Source organism: Globicephala melas, chromosome 15, assembly GCF_963455315.2.
Source record: "Globicephala melas chromosome 15, mGloMel1.2, whole genome shotgun sequence".
NCBI lineage: Eukaryota > Metazoa > Chordata > Mammalia > Artiodactyla > Delphinidae > Globicephala > Globicephala melas.
The window spans coordinates 58,096,154-58,111,330 of NC_083328.1; the positions used below are offsets into that span (position 1 = coordinate 58,096,154).

General features: G+C 46.0%; 1 protein-coding gene across 1 annotated transcript in view; it reads left to right on the plus strand.

Moving 5' to 3' along the window:
- The window catches only part of PDYN (prodynorphin), a 100,628-nt gene that overhangs the window by 25,713 nt on the left and 59,738 nt on the right, over window positions 1-15,177 (plus strand). The window contains exons 3-5 of the mRNA XM_060284614.1: window positions 6,136-6,228; window positions 6,807-6,893; window positions 8,777-8,873. Coding sequence (XP_060140597.1) covers window positions 8,860-8,873 — 14 coding nt within the window. The 5' untranslated portion in view covers window positions 6,136-6,228; window positions 6,807-6,893; window positions 8,777-8,859. The remainder of the gene's footprint in view (window positions 1-6,135; window positions 6,229-6,806; window positions 6,894-8,776; window positions 8,874-15,177) is intronic.

The window sequence follows — 15,177 nt, forward strand, 5'->3', positions numbered from 1 at the left end:
TCCTGTCTTGCTAGTTGTTTGGCATAGGATGTCCAGCACTGTAGCTTGCTGGTCGTTGAGTGAAGCTGGGTGCTGGCTTGAGATGGAGATCTCTCGGAGATTTTTGCTGTTTGATAATATGTGCAGCTGGGAGGTCTCTTGTGGACCAGTGTCCTGAAGTTGGCTCTCCCACCTCAGAGGCACAGCACTGACTCCTGGCTGCAGCACCAAGAGCCTTTCATCCACAGGGCTCCTTAATTTGAGATGATTCGTTGTCTATTCAGGTATTCCACAGATGCAGGGTATATCAGGTTGATTGTGGAGCTTTAATCCGCTGCTTCTGTGGCTGCTGGAAGAGACTTCCCTTTCTCTTCTTTGTTCTCACAGCTCCCAGGCGCTCCGCTTTGAATTTGGCCCCGCCTGTGCGCGTAGGTCGCCGGAGGGCGTCTGTTCTTTGCTCAGACAGGACGGGGTTAAAGGAGCCGCTGATTCGGAGGCTCTGGCTCACTCAGGCCGGGGGGTAGGGAGGGTCACGGAGTGTGGGGCGGGCCTGCGGCGGCAGAGGCCGCAGTGACGTTGCAGCCTGAGGCGCGCCGCGCGTTCTCCCGGGGGAGTTGTCCCTGGATCCTGGGACCCTGGCAGTGGCTGGCTGCACAGGCTCCCCGGAAGGGCGTGTGCCTAGTGACCTGTGTTCGCACACAGGCCTCCTGGTGGCGGCAGCAGCGGCCTTAGCGTCTCATGTCTGTCTCTGGGCTCCGCACTTTTAGTGGCGGCTCGCGCCCGTCCCTGGAGCTCTCTCAAGCAGCGTTCTTAATCCCCTCTCCTCGTGCACCAGGAAACAAAGAGGGACGTAAAAGTCTCTTGCCTCTTCGGCAGGTCCAGACTTTTCCCCGGACTCTCTCCCGGCTAGCCGCGGTGCACTAACGCCCTGCAGGCTGTGTTCACGCCGCCAACCTCAGTCCTCTCCCGGCGCTCCGACAAAAGCCGGAGCCTCAGCTCCCAGTCCCGCCCGCCCCGGCGGGCGAGCAGACAAGCCTCTCGGCTGGTGAGTTCCGGTCGGCCCGATCCTCTGCGCTGGAATCTGTCCGCTTTGCCCTCCGCACCCCTGTTGCTGTGCTCTCCTCCGCGGCTCCCAAGCTCCCCCACTCCGCCCCCCGAAGTCTCCACCCGCGAAGGGGCTTCCTAGTGTGTGGACACTTTTCCTCCTTCACAGCTCCCTCCCGCTGGTGCAGGACCCGTCCCTATCCTTTTGTCTCTGTTTAGTTTTTTCTTTTGCCCTACCCAGGTACGTGGGGGGTTCCTTGCCTTTTGGGAGGTCTGAGGTCTTCTGCCAGCGTTCAGTAGGTGCTCTGTAGGAGTTGTTCCACGCGTAGATGTATTTCTGGTGTATCTGTGGGGAGGAAGGTGATCTCCGCGTCTTACTCTTCCGCCATCTTCCCGGAAGTCCCTCCTATATAGTTTTAAAAAACGTGTGTGTGTGTGTGTGTGTGTGTGTGTGTGTGTGTGTGTGTGTATGTGTGTGTGTGTGTGTGTATGTGGTGTGTACATTTTCCTGAGTTTTACTAAAATTTCAGGAAATTGGTTGAGGGTTTTGAGCTAATGTGTGTATAATTTTTCCTATTTAATGTAATGGGAATAAGTTTCCTTTTGGCATTTTCATAAAGAATATCTGTTTTTTAGGACCCAATTACTGATATTAAGTGGGATATGCCAGGACTGGGAGGGGACCCTGCTGCCCTGAAGCCAATTCCTATCTCCATGGGCTCTCTGGTCCCCAGTTCCAGTTTCACCCTTTCTCTCCCCCAGGGCCCTGGATTTGCCTACTTGCTGACCCTTGCAGGGACTCTCTAGACCCTGACCTCATCTGGCACAACCACTGGACCCCTTGCTCCTGCAGCTGAGCTGGGCCTTCCCTCTTTTAGGATCTCCCCCTTCTGGCCCCCAGAACCCCCAATCTTGGGAGAGTAGCTAATTTCCAGATTCCCAGCTGGAGCCCGCAACTGCCTGACCAGTTCTTAATCCTTCCTTCTAATGGATGATCCCCAGAATGGGGGGCTGGGAACAAATTAGCAAGAAATGCAAAACTGCAATAAAAGTTTTTTAAAAATCTAAGCTAAAAAGCAGGTTATAAACAGTTTTATACTATACTAGTCAGGAAGCTTTTGGCTGTATGTAACTCAAAATGGTGGAAACATTAATGAAATCTTATTATCTCACTCAAGAAGTTGACAAGTAGAGTATTTCCCGAGTTGGCTGATTCAGTAGCATGATGACATCATCAAGAACTCAAGTCCCTTCCATAGTCCTGCTCTGCCATCTCCAGGTCATTGGCTCATCCTCTTAGTCTCATTCCCCTCATGGCCCCAAGATGACAGCCATTGCTCCAGGAAAGGCACTCTGCTGTCAATGTGTAGAGGCAGAAAAGACCTTATGCATGTCCTTCTCTGAGACTGAGGAAATCTCTCCCAGAACCTCCATCAAATTTCCCCTCATTGCTCATGGCAAGAACTGGGCCATGTGCCCCATTCTTAAGCCAGTCAGTGGCAAGGGGAATGGGAGCATCACCAAGAGTTGAACCCCGTAGATCTCAGCCCCCGCTGCATGTTAGCAATACCTGCAAAGTCTTGATGCCTGAGCTCACAACAGACCAGTTGTGAGCAGTATCTCTGGGGGTGGGACCTGGGGCTTAGTATATGTTTTTGATTCCCTAGGTATTTTTAAAAATATTTAATTTATTTGTTTGTTTATTCATTCATTCATTCATTTGGTCACACCAGGTCCCAGTTGTGGCAGGCGGGCTCCCTAGTTGCAGCACACCGGCTCCTTAGTTGTGGTATGCGAACTCTTAGCTGCAACATGTATGTGGGATCTAGTTCCCTCACCAGGGATCGAACTCGGGGCCCCTGCATTGGGAGCATGGAATCTTAACCACTGCACCACCAGGGAGTCCCCCCTAAGTATTTTTGATGGGCAGCAGGGGTCAGAACCACTATTTTACACTAATCATAGTTCATCTTCTGGGGCTAGGGAAGGGGCTATTTTCCCTGAAGTATCTGGTCACTAGACACCTGAAGAATATTAAGGTTCTTAGCAGACAAAATGATGGAAAGTGTTTGTTGTGTAGGCAAATGATAGTGTTTGACATATATGGTGTGCTCTTGTTTTAGGTTAAAAATTATGTAAATATATAATACAACATATATGCCAAGAAAAAATTGTGGAAGACCATGAATCAAACTTTTAATAGTTACTATCGTGGTGTGGTGAGGGGGAGAATTAGTTATAGCTGATTTCCACTTATTAATTGAAATTTTACCATGAACATTAATCACATAATCAGAAAAACAATGAAGATACATGCATTTTGAGAAAAAAGTTTTTTTTTTTTAAAGAATAAAAGCAGTTGTAAGGGATGAAATGCTGCTTTATCCCTGTGAGGTAAACTCTCTGGGGCAAGCCCAGTTCCTTGTCCAGGAACTCACTGCTATGAGCTTAGAATTTATTACTCACCCAGCAAGAGTTTCCTCTCTTTCCCACCTGACCAGGAGAAAGGTAAACTCTCATCTGGACCGTCCCATTTTCCTCACCAGTGATTGGGTTAAGCCAGGACATGTGATGCAATTGTGGCCAATAAGATGTCAAGAGGCATCTGCTGGGGGTGTGGTGTGTGTTTCTGGGAAATGTTTCTTTACTTTTCAAAGAGACTCAGGAGAAGAGGGTCTCCTCTTCCCCCAGACATATTCTTGACTGTGTGTGATGCCTGGATATTGCAGCCGTTACTTTATGATTATATGGGGAAAATGTCCACATGCTGAGGATGACAGTGAAAATCCTTGGTAACATGTTTTTAAACCTAAAGTATAATTTCCATACAATAAAGTATGAAAATCTTAAGTGTACAGCATGGCTAAATTTTATGTATGTACACACTCATGTAAGCACTACCAGATCAAGATACAGAACATTTCCAGAGCTCCAGAGGGCTCTCTCCTGCCCCTTCCCAGTCAATAGCCAATACCCACTCTTCTGATTCCTATCTCCATAAATTACTTAACTGCCCTTGAACTTCACATGAATGGATTCATACAGTACATACTGTTCTGTGTTGGGCTTCTTTGTTCAACATGTTTTCTTTGAGATTCATTCATGTTTTTATGTATATCAAAAGTTTATCAAACCAATGTATAGTGTTCCATTGGTACCACAGTTTATCCATTTCCTGTTGATAGACATTTGAGTTATTTCCAGTTTTTGGATGTTATAAAAAGAAAAGATACTATGAACATTCTATGTATCTATCTTTGGGTGGATATATGTCCTCATTTCTCTTGTGCATATACCTAGTAGTGAAATCACTGACATAGGGTGAATAGCTATTTATTTAGCTTTAGTTAGATACTGCCAAACAGTTTACCAAAGTGGTTTAACCAATTTACACTCCCACCAGAAGTGTGATATATATATATTTTAGAAGTGTGATATTTTTGATTGTTCTATATTCTCACCAACACTTGGTATTGTCAGCCTTTAATTCTGGTGGTTTAGTAGTGGTATCGGATTGTAGTTTTAGTTTGCATTTCTCTGATGACCTTTTCAAGTGCTTTTTGGTCATTTCCTCTTCTAAGAGGTGCCTGTTTAAGTCTTTTTCCCTTTCTTAAAAGTGGGTTGTTTTGTCCTCTGTTACTGATTTGTAGGAGTTTGTTTACGTTTTGGATATGTCCTTGGTCAGATATACGAAATGCAAGTGTCTCCTCTCAGTCTGTAGATTATTTCTTCACTTGCTTAGTAATGTGTTCTGATGAGCATATTATATTTAATGAAGTTCAAGTTATCAGTGTGTTCAGCATGGTGTTTTTTGTGCTCTGTTTCGGAGATATTTGCTTACCCTCAAGATCATGGGGATATTTTCCTGTCTTTTCCTTTACAAGCCTGATTCTTTTTTTTTTTTTTTTTTTTTTTTGCGGTACGCGGGCCTCTCACTGTTGTGGCCTCTCCCGTTGCGGAGCACAGGCTCCAGACGCACAGGCTCAGCGGCCATGGCTCACGGCCCCAGCCGCTCCGCGGCATGTGGGATCCTCCCGGACCGGGGCACGAACCCGTGTCTCCTGCATCGGCAGGCAGACTCTCAACCACTGCGCCACCAGGGAAGCCCAAGCCTGATTCTTTTTAACATTTACATTTAGGTCTGTCATCCATACCACATTAATTAAGTTTTTAAAATAAATTCATTTATTTATTTATTTTATTTATCTTTGACTTCATTGGGTCTTCGTTGTTGCGCGCGGGCTTTCCCTAATTGCGGCAAGCGGGGGCTACTCTTCATTTCAGTGTGTGGGCTTCTCATGGCAGTGGCCTCTCATTGCGGAGCAGGGGCTCCAGGCGCACAGGCCTCAGTAGTTGTGCCATGCAGGCTCAGTAGTTGTGGCTCGCAGGCTCTAGAGCGCAGCCTCAGTAGCTGTGGCTCCTGGGCTTAGTTGCTCCACGGCATGTGGGATCTTCCCAGACCAGGGCTCGAACCCGCATCTCCTGCACTGGCAGGTGGGTTCCCAACCACTGCACCACCAGGGAAGCCCCAACACATTAATTTTTATGTATAGTGTTGGGTAAATATTTTTTCCCATACAGATTATTTTCTGTATGGATATCCAGTTTTTCCAGCACCACTGAATTGCAGTGGCACCCTTGTTGTAAATCAAGTGAACATACATGTTTCAGTTCATTTCTGGATTCCCAATTCTGTTCCATTGGTCTATTTGTCTATCCTTGTATCAATACCACCCTGGCTTAATTACTATAGCTTGATGTTAAGCATTGATATCTGGTGGTATATGTTCTTTGTCAAGATTGTCTAGGCTGCTCTAGGTCCATTGTATTTCCATATAAATTTTAGAATTGATTTGAAAATTTCAGTACCTAAACTTAGGAATTTGATTGTGATTGTACTAAATCTATAAGTCAATGTAAGGAGGACTGACTTAGCAACACCGTCTTCCAATCCATTTACTTAGCTCTTCTTGATGGCTTGGCTGAACGTCTGATTTTATTTAATCAACTGTGGAGCTACCTTACATTTGTCTTCTTATTATAAACAAGATTATATAAATGTATTACATATTTTCCTTACTGCTTAAGGCATTTTTTTCTGGTTACTTGCAGCTAAAAACATCTCAACTGATATAACAAACTTGCCCTGTAGGGTGATGGATTAAGCAGAAGGCTTGAATCTATGCTACTCCCTGTGTGGCCACGGTAAGTCACCCAACTTCTCTGGGCCTATTTCCTTATCCATGGAAACCCCATAGGGTTGGAAAGTTCTTCTCTTTTTCATAAACCAGTGAACACTGACTCATCTTTTTTGTCTCAATTGAAGTATCATTTTCTTTGGGATGTCTCCTCTGATTCTTCCACTAAAACCTAGATATTCTTTTTCTATTCATGCCTTTGAAAGCAATCAGTACACTGTAATGTCATTGTTTGCATGCTTGTCTCCATCAGTGCCTTATTAATCAGGGAACAGAGGGTGCACTTAAAGGGCTTAATTGAAGAGAGTTTAATGAAGAGACAATTACAGAGGAATAGACAGGATTAAGGGATGATGAGGTACCCCAGGGACTAGCCATGGAGGCAAGCCATTACCATTCTTGGGTCTGAAGGATAGAGATGAAGGAAGTGTTACTGGAACACAGTGAGACCAGTAGCTGTGGAGGAGAGGCTGTTCAACATATACTATGGGCTATAGGGGAACATAGCCATAGGGAGAACCATGGGCAGGTAGGGAGGGGAGAATAAACACCCTATCCTTTTTCTTACCCTCTGATTTCCTTCAGCTCCCATTGGATCAACCCAACCAGAAGACAGAAGGCAAAGGATTCCAGGTGATACAGTCTGTAGAGGTCAGCCTCCTGGGGAACAAGGTAGGTCAGCAAGAGGCAGCAAATGGACATAGGAGAAGAAATAGGTAGTGGTCAGTATGCTCACCCTCAGTGCAAGCTTCTTGAGAATGGACACTAAGTCTTTGACAAACAAGGTTGCCATAGTTTTTTTACACACCCGTTACAAAAATTTAAATGTTATAGAAAATAAAAGACCCTCTATTATCCCCAGAAATAATGATAGCTATTTGTTATACATCACTTCAGGTTTTACATACATGTACACCGAATATGTGGGTCTGTGGAAGACTGTATTTCCAAAAATGACCACAGCAATATTTCTGGTCTTCTATGGTCTTTCTGATATTGGCACTCCCCATCACTAGGTAAATCTACATCCTCTCCCTTTGAACGTGGGGAGGGCCTTGTGACTGCCTTGACAGATGGGATGTGGCAGAAGTGATGCTGCATGGCTTCCAAGGCCAGGTCATAAAAGGCAAAATGGATTCTCCTGGAAATCTCTTTCTTTTGGGGTGCTTACCATGGGAACCCAGCACCACATTGTGAGGAACCCCAGGGCACATGAAGAACCACATGCAAGTGTTCTGACTGGTTGCCAGCTGAGGTCCCAGCTGACAGTCAGCATTAATTGCTGGATGGGGGAAAGAATGAGCCTCCGGATGATCCCAGCGCCCGGCCTTCGAGCCACCTCAGCTGATGCTGCGTGGAGCCGAGGCACGCATCCCCCCAAGCCCTGCCCACGTGGAGGGTTCATGAGCACAATAAATGTTGTGTTTGTTTTTTGAGCCACTGAGATTTTGAGTGCTTTGTTACATAGTCATAATAACTAAAACAGAGGCGGTATTAAAGGGCTATGATCTCAGGCTGTGGAACCAGACTTCTTGGTTTCAATGTGATCTCTGTCACTTATTCCCTGTGTAATATTTGGCAAGTTGCTCAAATTCAAATCCTCAATTTCTTCATCTGTAAAATGGGAATAAGATTAAAAATCTCACAGAGTAGGATTGGTCTATAAAACAATCAGCTGGGTTCTCAGCACATATTAAATTATTATAATTATTGATCACTGATTCCCTCAAAGACCACCAGAAAAAACCTGATGATCAAACAAAACGAAATATATTAAATTTACTGCAGAAAGGGAGAATAACACCTTGAAAAAGTCTTAGTAGTACCTCCAAGTGAAGACATTAAGGAAGGATACTTACAGGGTTTTAAAGGTTGCACTGGATGGTTTTAAGATGGGTCACATAAGGCAGGTAGCTGGTTGGAATTGGGCAGAATTTATAAGAACTTTGGATTAGTGAATGCAGAGGGGCAAGGGCATTGAAATGAGTCTAGATGAGCAAGTTTTCTGTTTTGATAAGTAAGGTGTTTAGTTTTTATCTGTCTTATCTTCAAAGAGTGGGTACTTCCTGGAGCAAACCCCTAAACTATTACTTGGTCCCAGTATTATTTAACACAGGAACAGAAAAGTGTGTTGTTTTCAGTTCTCATTAATATAAATTTCTTTTCATGGAAAAGGGCTCATAGCCTACCCCACCTATTATATTGAAACTTTCCTTTTCATTGAACAACATACCTTGGATAGCTTTCCTTATGAGAACATATCAATTAATTTAATTCTTTTTAACATCTGCTTGATATTCACTGGTATAGCTGCAACATGACTTGTCTGCCCTTTCACATATCAGCAGACACCTGGTGTGTATATGTAGTGAGGTGGGGGGCCCAGACCCTCAGAACAGTGTCTGGCACAGAGTAAGCACTCAGAGAGGGTTTGCTATTGAAAGGAGCGTGTACCTGAAGTCTGTAAAATGCCATATACATGTAAGGTAAGGATGGATGGTTGGGCTTCCTCATTACTGCATCTTGTCCCATCCCACTTTTGTCATCTATGTTAGGAATCACCTCAGGATGCACGCGGCATGAAAGAGGTCCAGAAGCCCTTATGTGCTCACGGTGAGGAAAAGAGGAGATTGCTGAGATGCAGGAAAAACAGTGAGTGTGAGGGGCGGTAGGGTGGCCAGCCAAGGCGGGGCTGGATGGAGGATGCAGCTGAGATTCAGAGGCGCTCAGGTGCCCAGGAGATAGGTGGTGGCATTGAGTCAATGCCAGTGAGAACGGATCACGAGTTTCAGTGGCTGTGGACTTTAGCAACTTGTGCCATCAGGCCCCACTGAGCAGGCAGGGCAAGGGGTACCTCATGAAACCAGCAAGGACTCAAAAAAAACCAGGAGGGCCGCCTTTCCCTATTGCCACGAGGACATTTCCCCTACATCCAGATATCGTCTTCAGGAGAAGGAAGCCGAAAAGGAAACATTTGAAGAAGAAATGGCAGCCCCAGAGGGGTTTTAAATTGAAAATCAGACACAACATTTATGAAAATGAAGCTGATACAAAATGAAAATACAGGTTTTCCACTAGGGGTGGTAGCACACCGATAGGAGACCTTCAGAAATAGGTGGGGCATTCCCCCCGCTTTTTTATCATGAAAACTTTCAAACGGCAATGTAAAAAAAAAAAAATTGAACAAATACACATACCTCATCACTTAGATCTTTCAATTGTCATGGGGAATTTTTTGGCCATAATTGTTTTATCTATTTTTTCTGAAGTAGTTTAAAGTAAATTACAAACAGTCTGATATTTCACCGCAAATGCATCTCTGAAAAATAAGAACGTTTTTCTACATAATGCGGGGGTGTTCTTTGTTGGCCGTGGGAAGTGCTCCTGGCAGGTACACAGGCGAGGGGCAATGCAGGGCCCACTTCAGCTCAGGGAAGAATCGTCTGGCCCAAACGCTGACAGCATCATCTTGTGGAAAGCCTGCTCCATAGAAAGACACAATTGTGTGGGACTGTGTGTGGGGTGTGTGTCAGAGTGTGCTATCCTATATTTATTCATTTAATATATATGTCTTTATTATAAAAGTCACACATAAACTGATAAGATGTGGGGACATACATGTAAAAACATTATAAAGAAGCAGCAGGAAAAAAATCACCTGTAATCCACCCTCCAGGATCAACCACTGTGAACACTTTGCCTTATTTCCTTCTAGTCTCTATCTTTTTACATAGTTGAGATTATACCATGTGTGTACATATTCAGTTTCTATTTTAGAAAGCCATACTTCGAATTGGTTATTTAAAGTCTTCTGACCCCTGTCCACTTACCACACCCTAGTAGGGTGAGGACCTGGAGAGTCAGAGATCTGTTTCTGAAATGAACAATATGCCACGTTTTAAAAAATGAGCCTAATTGGTGGCTTGTTAATTTACTCCACCCTACCTACTCTTGACCTCAGTTAATCAACAGGATGGTTTTATAATGTGGAGCTTATCATGCCCATTTTCCAGATGAGACACCCAAGGCTGAGGGAGTGCAGGAAGCCACGCAGAGGTTCCACAGACTATGGGCTTCTCCACTCTTATTTATAGCCCCCAATACAATGATCAGCTCCCTGACCAGCTCCAGGGAAGGCACGGCAGGAATACTGGGGATGCAGAGCAGGCACTTCACAGGGGATCTTGGGAGATGGGAGACTCACAGACTCTCTTCTGTGGAATCCTAAACAACAAGTAGGATTTATCCAGTTGCGTGGGGGTGCTTGTGTCTCTCTTTCCCACTTTGATCATCTGCCTCTCGGTTGGGGCATGGTTTAGGAAAGAAGAGTTTATGTCTATGTCTGTGTATGTGTACCTGGGGCCAGTACTTGGAGTGAAAACACAAACTATCTGTAGTCGATTAAAGATGGCTGCAAATTCTTTGACATTCTTTCCCTTCAAGAGGAGGGATCTATGTGCCTCCCCTTGACCCTGGGCAGGTTCAGTAACTGCTTGACGAACAGAACACAGAAGTGAAATTGTGCCTGTTTGTGGGCCAAGACCTTAAGAGACTGGAAGCTCCATATTCTATCTTTTGCACTTGCTCTTAGAATGCAGCTGCCATGCTGTGAGGAAGCCCAAGCAGCCCTGTGGAGAGGTCCATGTAGAGATAATGTAGGCCACTGGTCTACAGCCCCAGATGAACTCCTAGCCATCAGTTAGCACCAACCTGCTACCCATGGGAGTGGGCCATCTTGGAAGTGAATCCTCCAGCTCTACTCTAACTGCCTCAGTTCGTGCTTCATGGAGCAGAGATAAGCCAACTCTGCTAATCCCTGCCCAAATCACAGATTTGTGAGCAAAGTAATTGACTATTGTTATTTTAAGTCACTACATTTTGGAGTGGTTTATTACGCAGGATTAGATAACAAGAATACCACTGTTTTCTGAGCTGATCTAATAAGCTGAATTATATGTGGAAACTTTCACACATGCTGTGCCGTTTAGTCCTCATATTTCCCTCTAAGGTAAGAAAAACAATAGCTAACATTTACTGAGTGCTTGCTATATGCCTACTGCAGTTCAAAATCCTTTTCCAATTCACTTAATTTAATTGTTCCAGTAACCCTGTTTCATAGGTACTCTTATCCTCCTTTTACAGATATGGAAAACAGGCACAGAAATTGGAGAACTTGCCCCAAACCATGCAGGAGGAGGCAGAACCAAAGACTCAGTTGTCTGATTTGAAAGGCAGCAATCCTAACCACTATAATTTTCTGCCTCTCAGACAGAAGGTTGATGAGAACACTGAGTCTCAGAGAGGTGAAGTGACTTCCCCAAGGTTGCACAGCTAATGGGTGACTTTAGACCACTTATCCTCTGTGTTCCTCCATTGAAGCTGCCATGGCCCTGACAGCACTGCCTGCCTTTCGGGCTTATTTCTGTGTGAGCCGTGGCTGGCTCTCAATCTGCAGTGGTACTGCCTAGCTTGATCTGCTTCCTTACTCTGCAGCTGTGGTACCCAGTGACCTTTGGCTGTTCCCACACATTCAATTCCATCCTCAAAGCACAGGATTTTTCAAATCAAGAAAGTTCTTTAGAAGAATGTGCCTCAGGCTCAGAAGGACTTTCCAACAGAAATTTCCGACATTCCAAGGATAGTTTGTGCTTTGAGCACTGCCTGGCTGCAGACCTCTCGCCCTTCCGGCTGGTCTCTGCCCTCTCCTACACCTTCCTCTGTCTGCTTTGCAAATGAGGGGTAGGAGTGAGCCAGGCGGGATGTCAGGGATAAGAGAAAGTGAACATGAGCTCTACTGTCACACAGACCTGTGACCCAGGGCAACTGTTAAACCTCTCTGAACCCCTACTTACCTACCTGTAAAATGGGATTTTGAATAACCTCTTCCTCGTAGGGTTGTTGTGAGGATTAAATGAGGCAGTATATGTGTTTCCCAGAGCTCCTTTCAGTGTAGGCCTTGTTGCCTGTAGCTGCACAATTGACTGTGGCTCCCACACTTAAGAGAGAATATCTAGAGGCTGCTGCAGGACCCCGTGTAGCCGTCCCTGGAGCCCACGTGTCTGTCCACCAGTGCAGGGGAGCACAATGTGCCTTCTGCTTCTCTTCTGCTTCCCAGATCTGATGTGAGTGCCTTTCATTGGCAGATCCCGGTGCAAACCTGTTGGCAAGGGATTCCTGGGAATGTCCCCTCCATGCTTCTAGTCCCTGCTATGGGGGAGAGTGTAGACGGGGAGGAATGGTGCTGAGTTGCCAACAAGAAATCTAGCATATTTTCATTTCTAAAGAACCAATGGGCAAGGGCAATGCTTAACCCAGATGGGGACCAACAGTCCTCATCAGATGAAGGTGCAAGAGGCATTGCTGATGTGTGGAAGAGAGTGAGAAGCAGAGAAAGCCGCAAAGGTTGGTCTCTGGGTCTCAGGCTCTTTGGAACTGCGTTTGAACATGTGACCTGGCTCAGCCAATAAGATGTGTCCTATGCTTCAAATCAGGGGCTGGGAAAACAGAGATGAGGGAGGGGTGGAGAACTTGTGGCAGAGGCAGCGATGACTACAGTACCGCATTTCCGGGGAGCAGTGGTACATTCCAAGCCTGCAGTGTGTCCAGTGAGCAGTTCTGGTGGGGCGGTGGTGTGCAGGACCGGGACCCGGAACCACACGGAAGCAGTGTTCTCATTAGACTAGCTCTGTGGCACAGTTCAGGCTGTGTTTTTGGTTGCAGAGTTTCCAAGCCTAGTTCTCTAGGCTTTCCCTTCCCAGTGATTCACTGGGTTAACTAATATCTTTTCAGTGAGCTCATTTTCTGCTTAAATTAGTCAAGGTTGGTTCTGTTGCTTGCCACCAAGTAACTGACTATAGTGAACTCAGAAGGCCATTGTGAAGATTAAATGTAAAGAACTTAGCACAGGTCCTGGTACATCACAAGCACCCAATATTAGTCAGGTTCTGCTGCAGATAACCAGACCAGGTTAAACTGAAAGAGACTTGATACAGGGGATTAGGTGCTTGCAGGATTGTTGGATGTGCTGGACAAGCAGGTTCTAGATAGAACTTCCAGGAATGTCCCCCAGAATATATCAACAACATTGGTGCACCAAGGGAGCTTCTAAATCCTCTATGGTTGGGAGGATGGAGCTTCAGGAGGTCCCTGTCCCAATTGCTGGCTCCAGGACCACGTTCCCTCAGCTGAGAGGCACAGATCAGGAAACTGTGCTACTACTGTTGGTTCCAGGACCACGCTGCCTCTGCCTTGATTGATGGCAAGAGAACGCATGTCCATAACCTTCCTCTCAGTAATACAGTGCAAGGCACCCATCACTCTGGACCTCTGCTATCCCTGCTGCAGGAAAAAACAAATGCTCCCAGCATATGCTTACCAGTGCAGAGAGTGGAAATACATTCTCCACCTCACTTCTGGCTTCCAAACAGTGCATCCATTTTGGAATACAGGTGTCTCAAGGACCCAGTCTGTAGACTCGAGTTTGCCAACTTTTGATCTGCAGTAAAGCATGCACAAATGGAGCTGAGTGAGCCAACCCACGATGTCAGACACACACCCTAAATATAGGGATCACTTCCTGCTTAGTGCACTGCTTGCACTTCCCTACTCTCGCTTTTGGTGCCCTGCTTGCTGGTACCCTAAGCACATGCTCGGTCTGCCCCTGCTGGACTAAGAACCCAATGAGGAAAAGGTGAGCAGCCACAGCTTGGGTCTTCCAAGGCAGAGAGGCAGAAAGTGGGCAGAATGTCCATTTCTTCTGTGTTCGGTGAACTAGTTTGACAGAACAAAAAGCCTTGCCGTGTTTCTTGTCTCTTCAAGCCTTGAGGCCTAGACTCAAAATTAATTCCCCCAAGGAGGTGCTCAAGAGGTGATGCTTCATGATGCCTCTGGGACACGTGTGGGCCGAAGAGACCAAAGCCTGGGGCAGGTAGAAAGAAGACTTCTCCCATCCATCTGAGTTATCTTGGTGGGACACCAGTTAAGAAGGCAGAGCAGAAGTAGAAGACCTGCCAGTTCCTGGCAACAGCTTCTCCCACAGCAAATCTGGGTCATGTCTGAGGGAGGATGCTGATTGAGGCATCTGGCACCCGAGCTCTGAAAAAAGCACAACTGGGCAGCGTGTCAGAATCAGCCCTTGGCAGCGCAGGGCAGGGTAGAGGTTAAGAGCAAGGGCCCTGGAGTCAGACAGACACGGTGCTTATGTGCTCAGGGAGTGGACAAAGTGACTTAAGCCCTCTGAGCCTTTGTTTCCTCTTCTGTATAAGGAGGTTAATACCTGTATCGTGGGTGTGGGTAGCACTGAGTGTAGTGTCTGACACTGAGTAAGTCCTCCACATGGTGAAGCAATTATTAAAATGAAAAAAGGGAAGGGAATGGACGCATACTGAGGGCCTGCTGTGTGTCAGGCACTTGCTCTATACCACCTCCTTTCATCTTCACAGCAGCTCAGGGCCTCCAAGTTACCAATAGAAACCCCTGGAGTGTGCAGTTCAGCAGCACAGAGGCAACCCTGTGAGGTGGAAATTCTCCTTCCCATTTTGTAGAGAAAGAAACGTCGGTATAGCAGACACTGTCGGGGCCTCACCCGTATCCTTTTGCCCTCACCACCTCAGCATCTTCCGACGGCTGACACCTGCATTTCTTTGCCCAAGGATTTCCTGTTACTGTCAGGCTGTCAGGCTGGGAGGACTGGGACGTTAACAATCCCCTTCCCAGCAGCTTTCAACCACTGACGACTGATGGGCGTTTGTGTAGAAATACCCTGTCTGCCATGACCCAGGGGGATAACCCTGAGGTGTCAGTGCTGCACTGTCTCTCAAAAATTCCCAATGGGATTAAGCTTCCTATCTAATAAGATATATTTATCCTTGTTACAAGTGAAGAAGTTCTCACCCTTTCCCCAAAGTGAGGAGAAGCGTGATCCCCATGGTCATGGTATCCATTGCTAGTTTGGTTT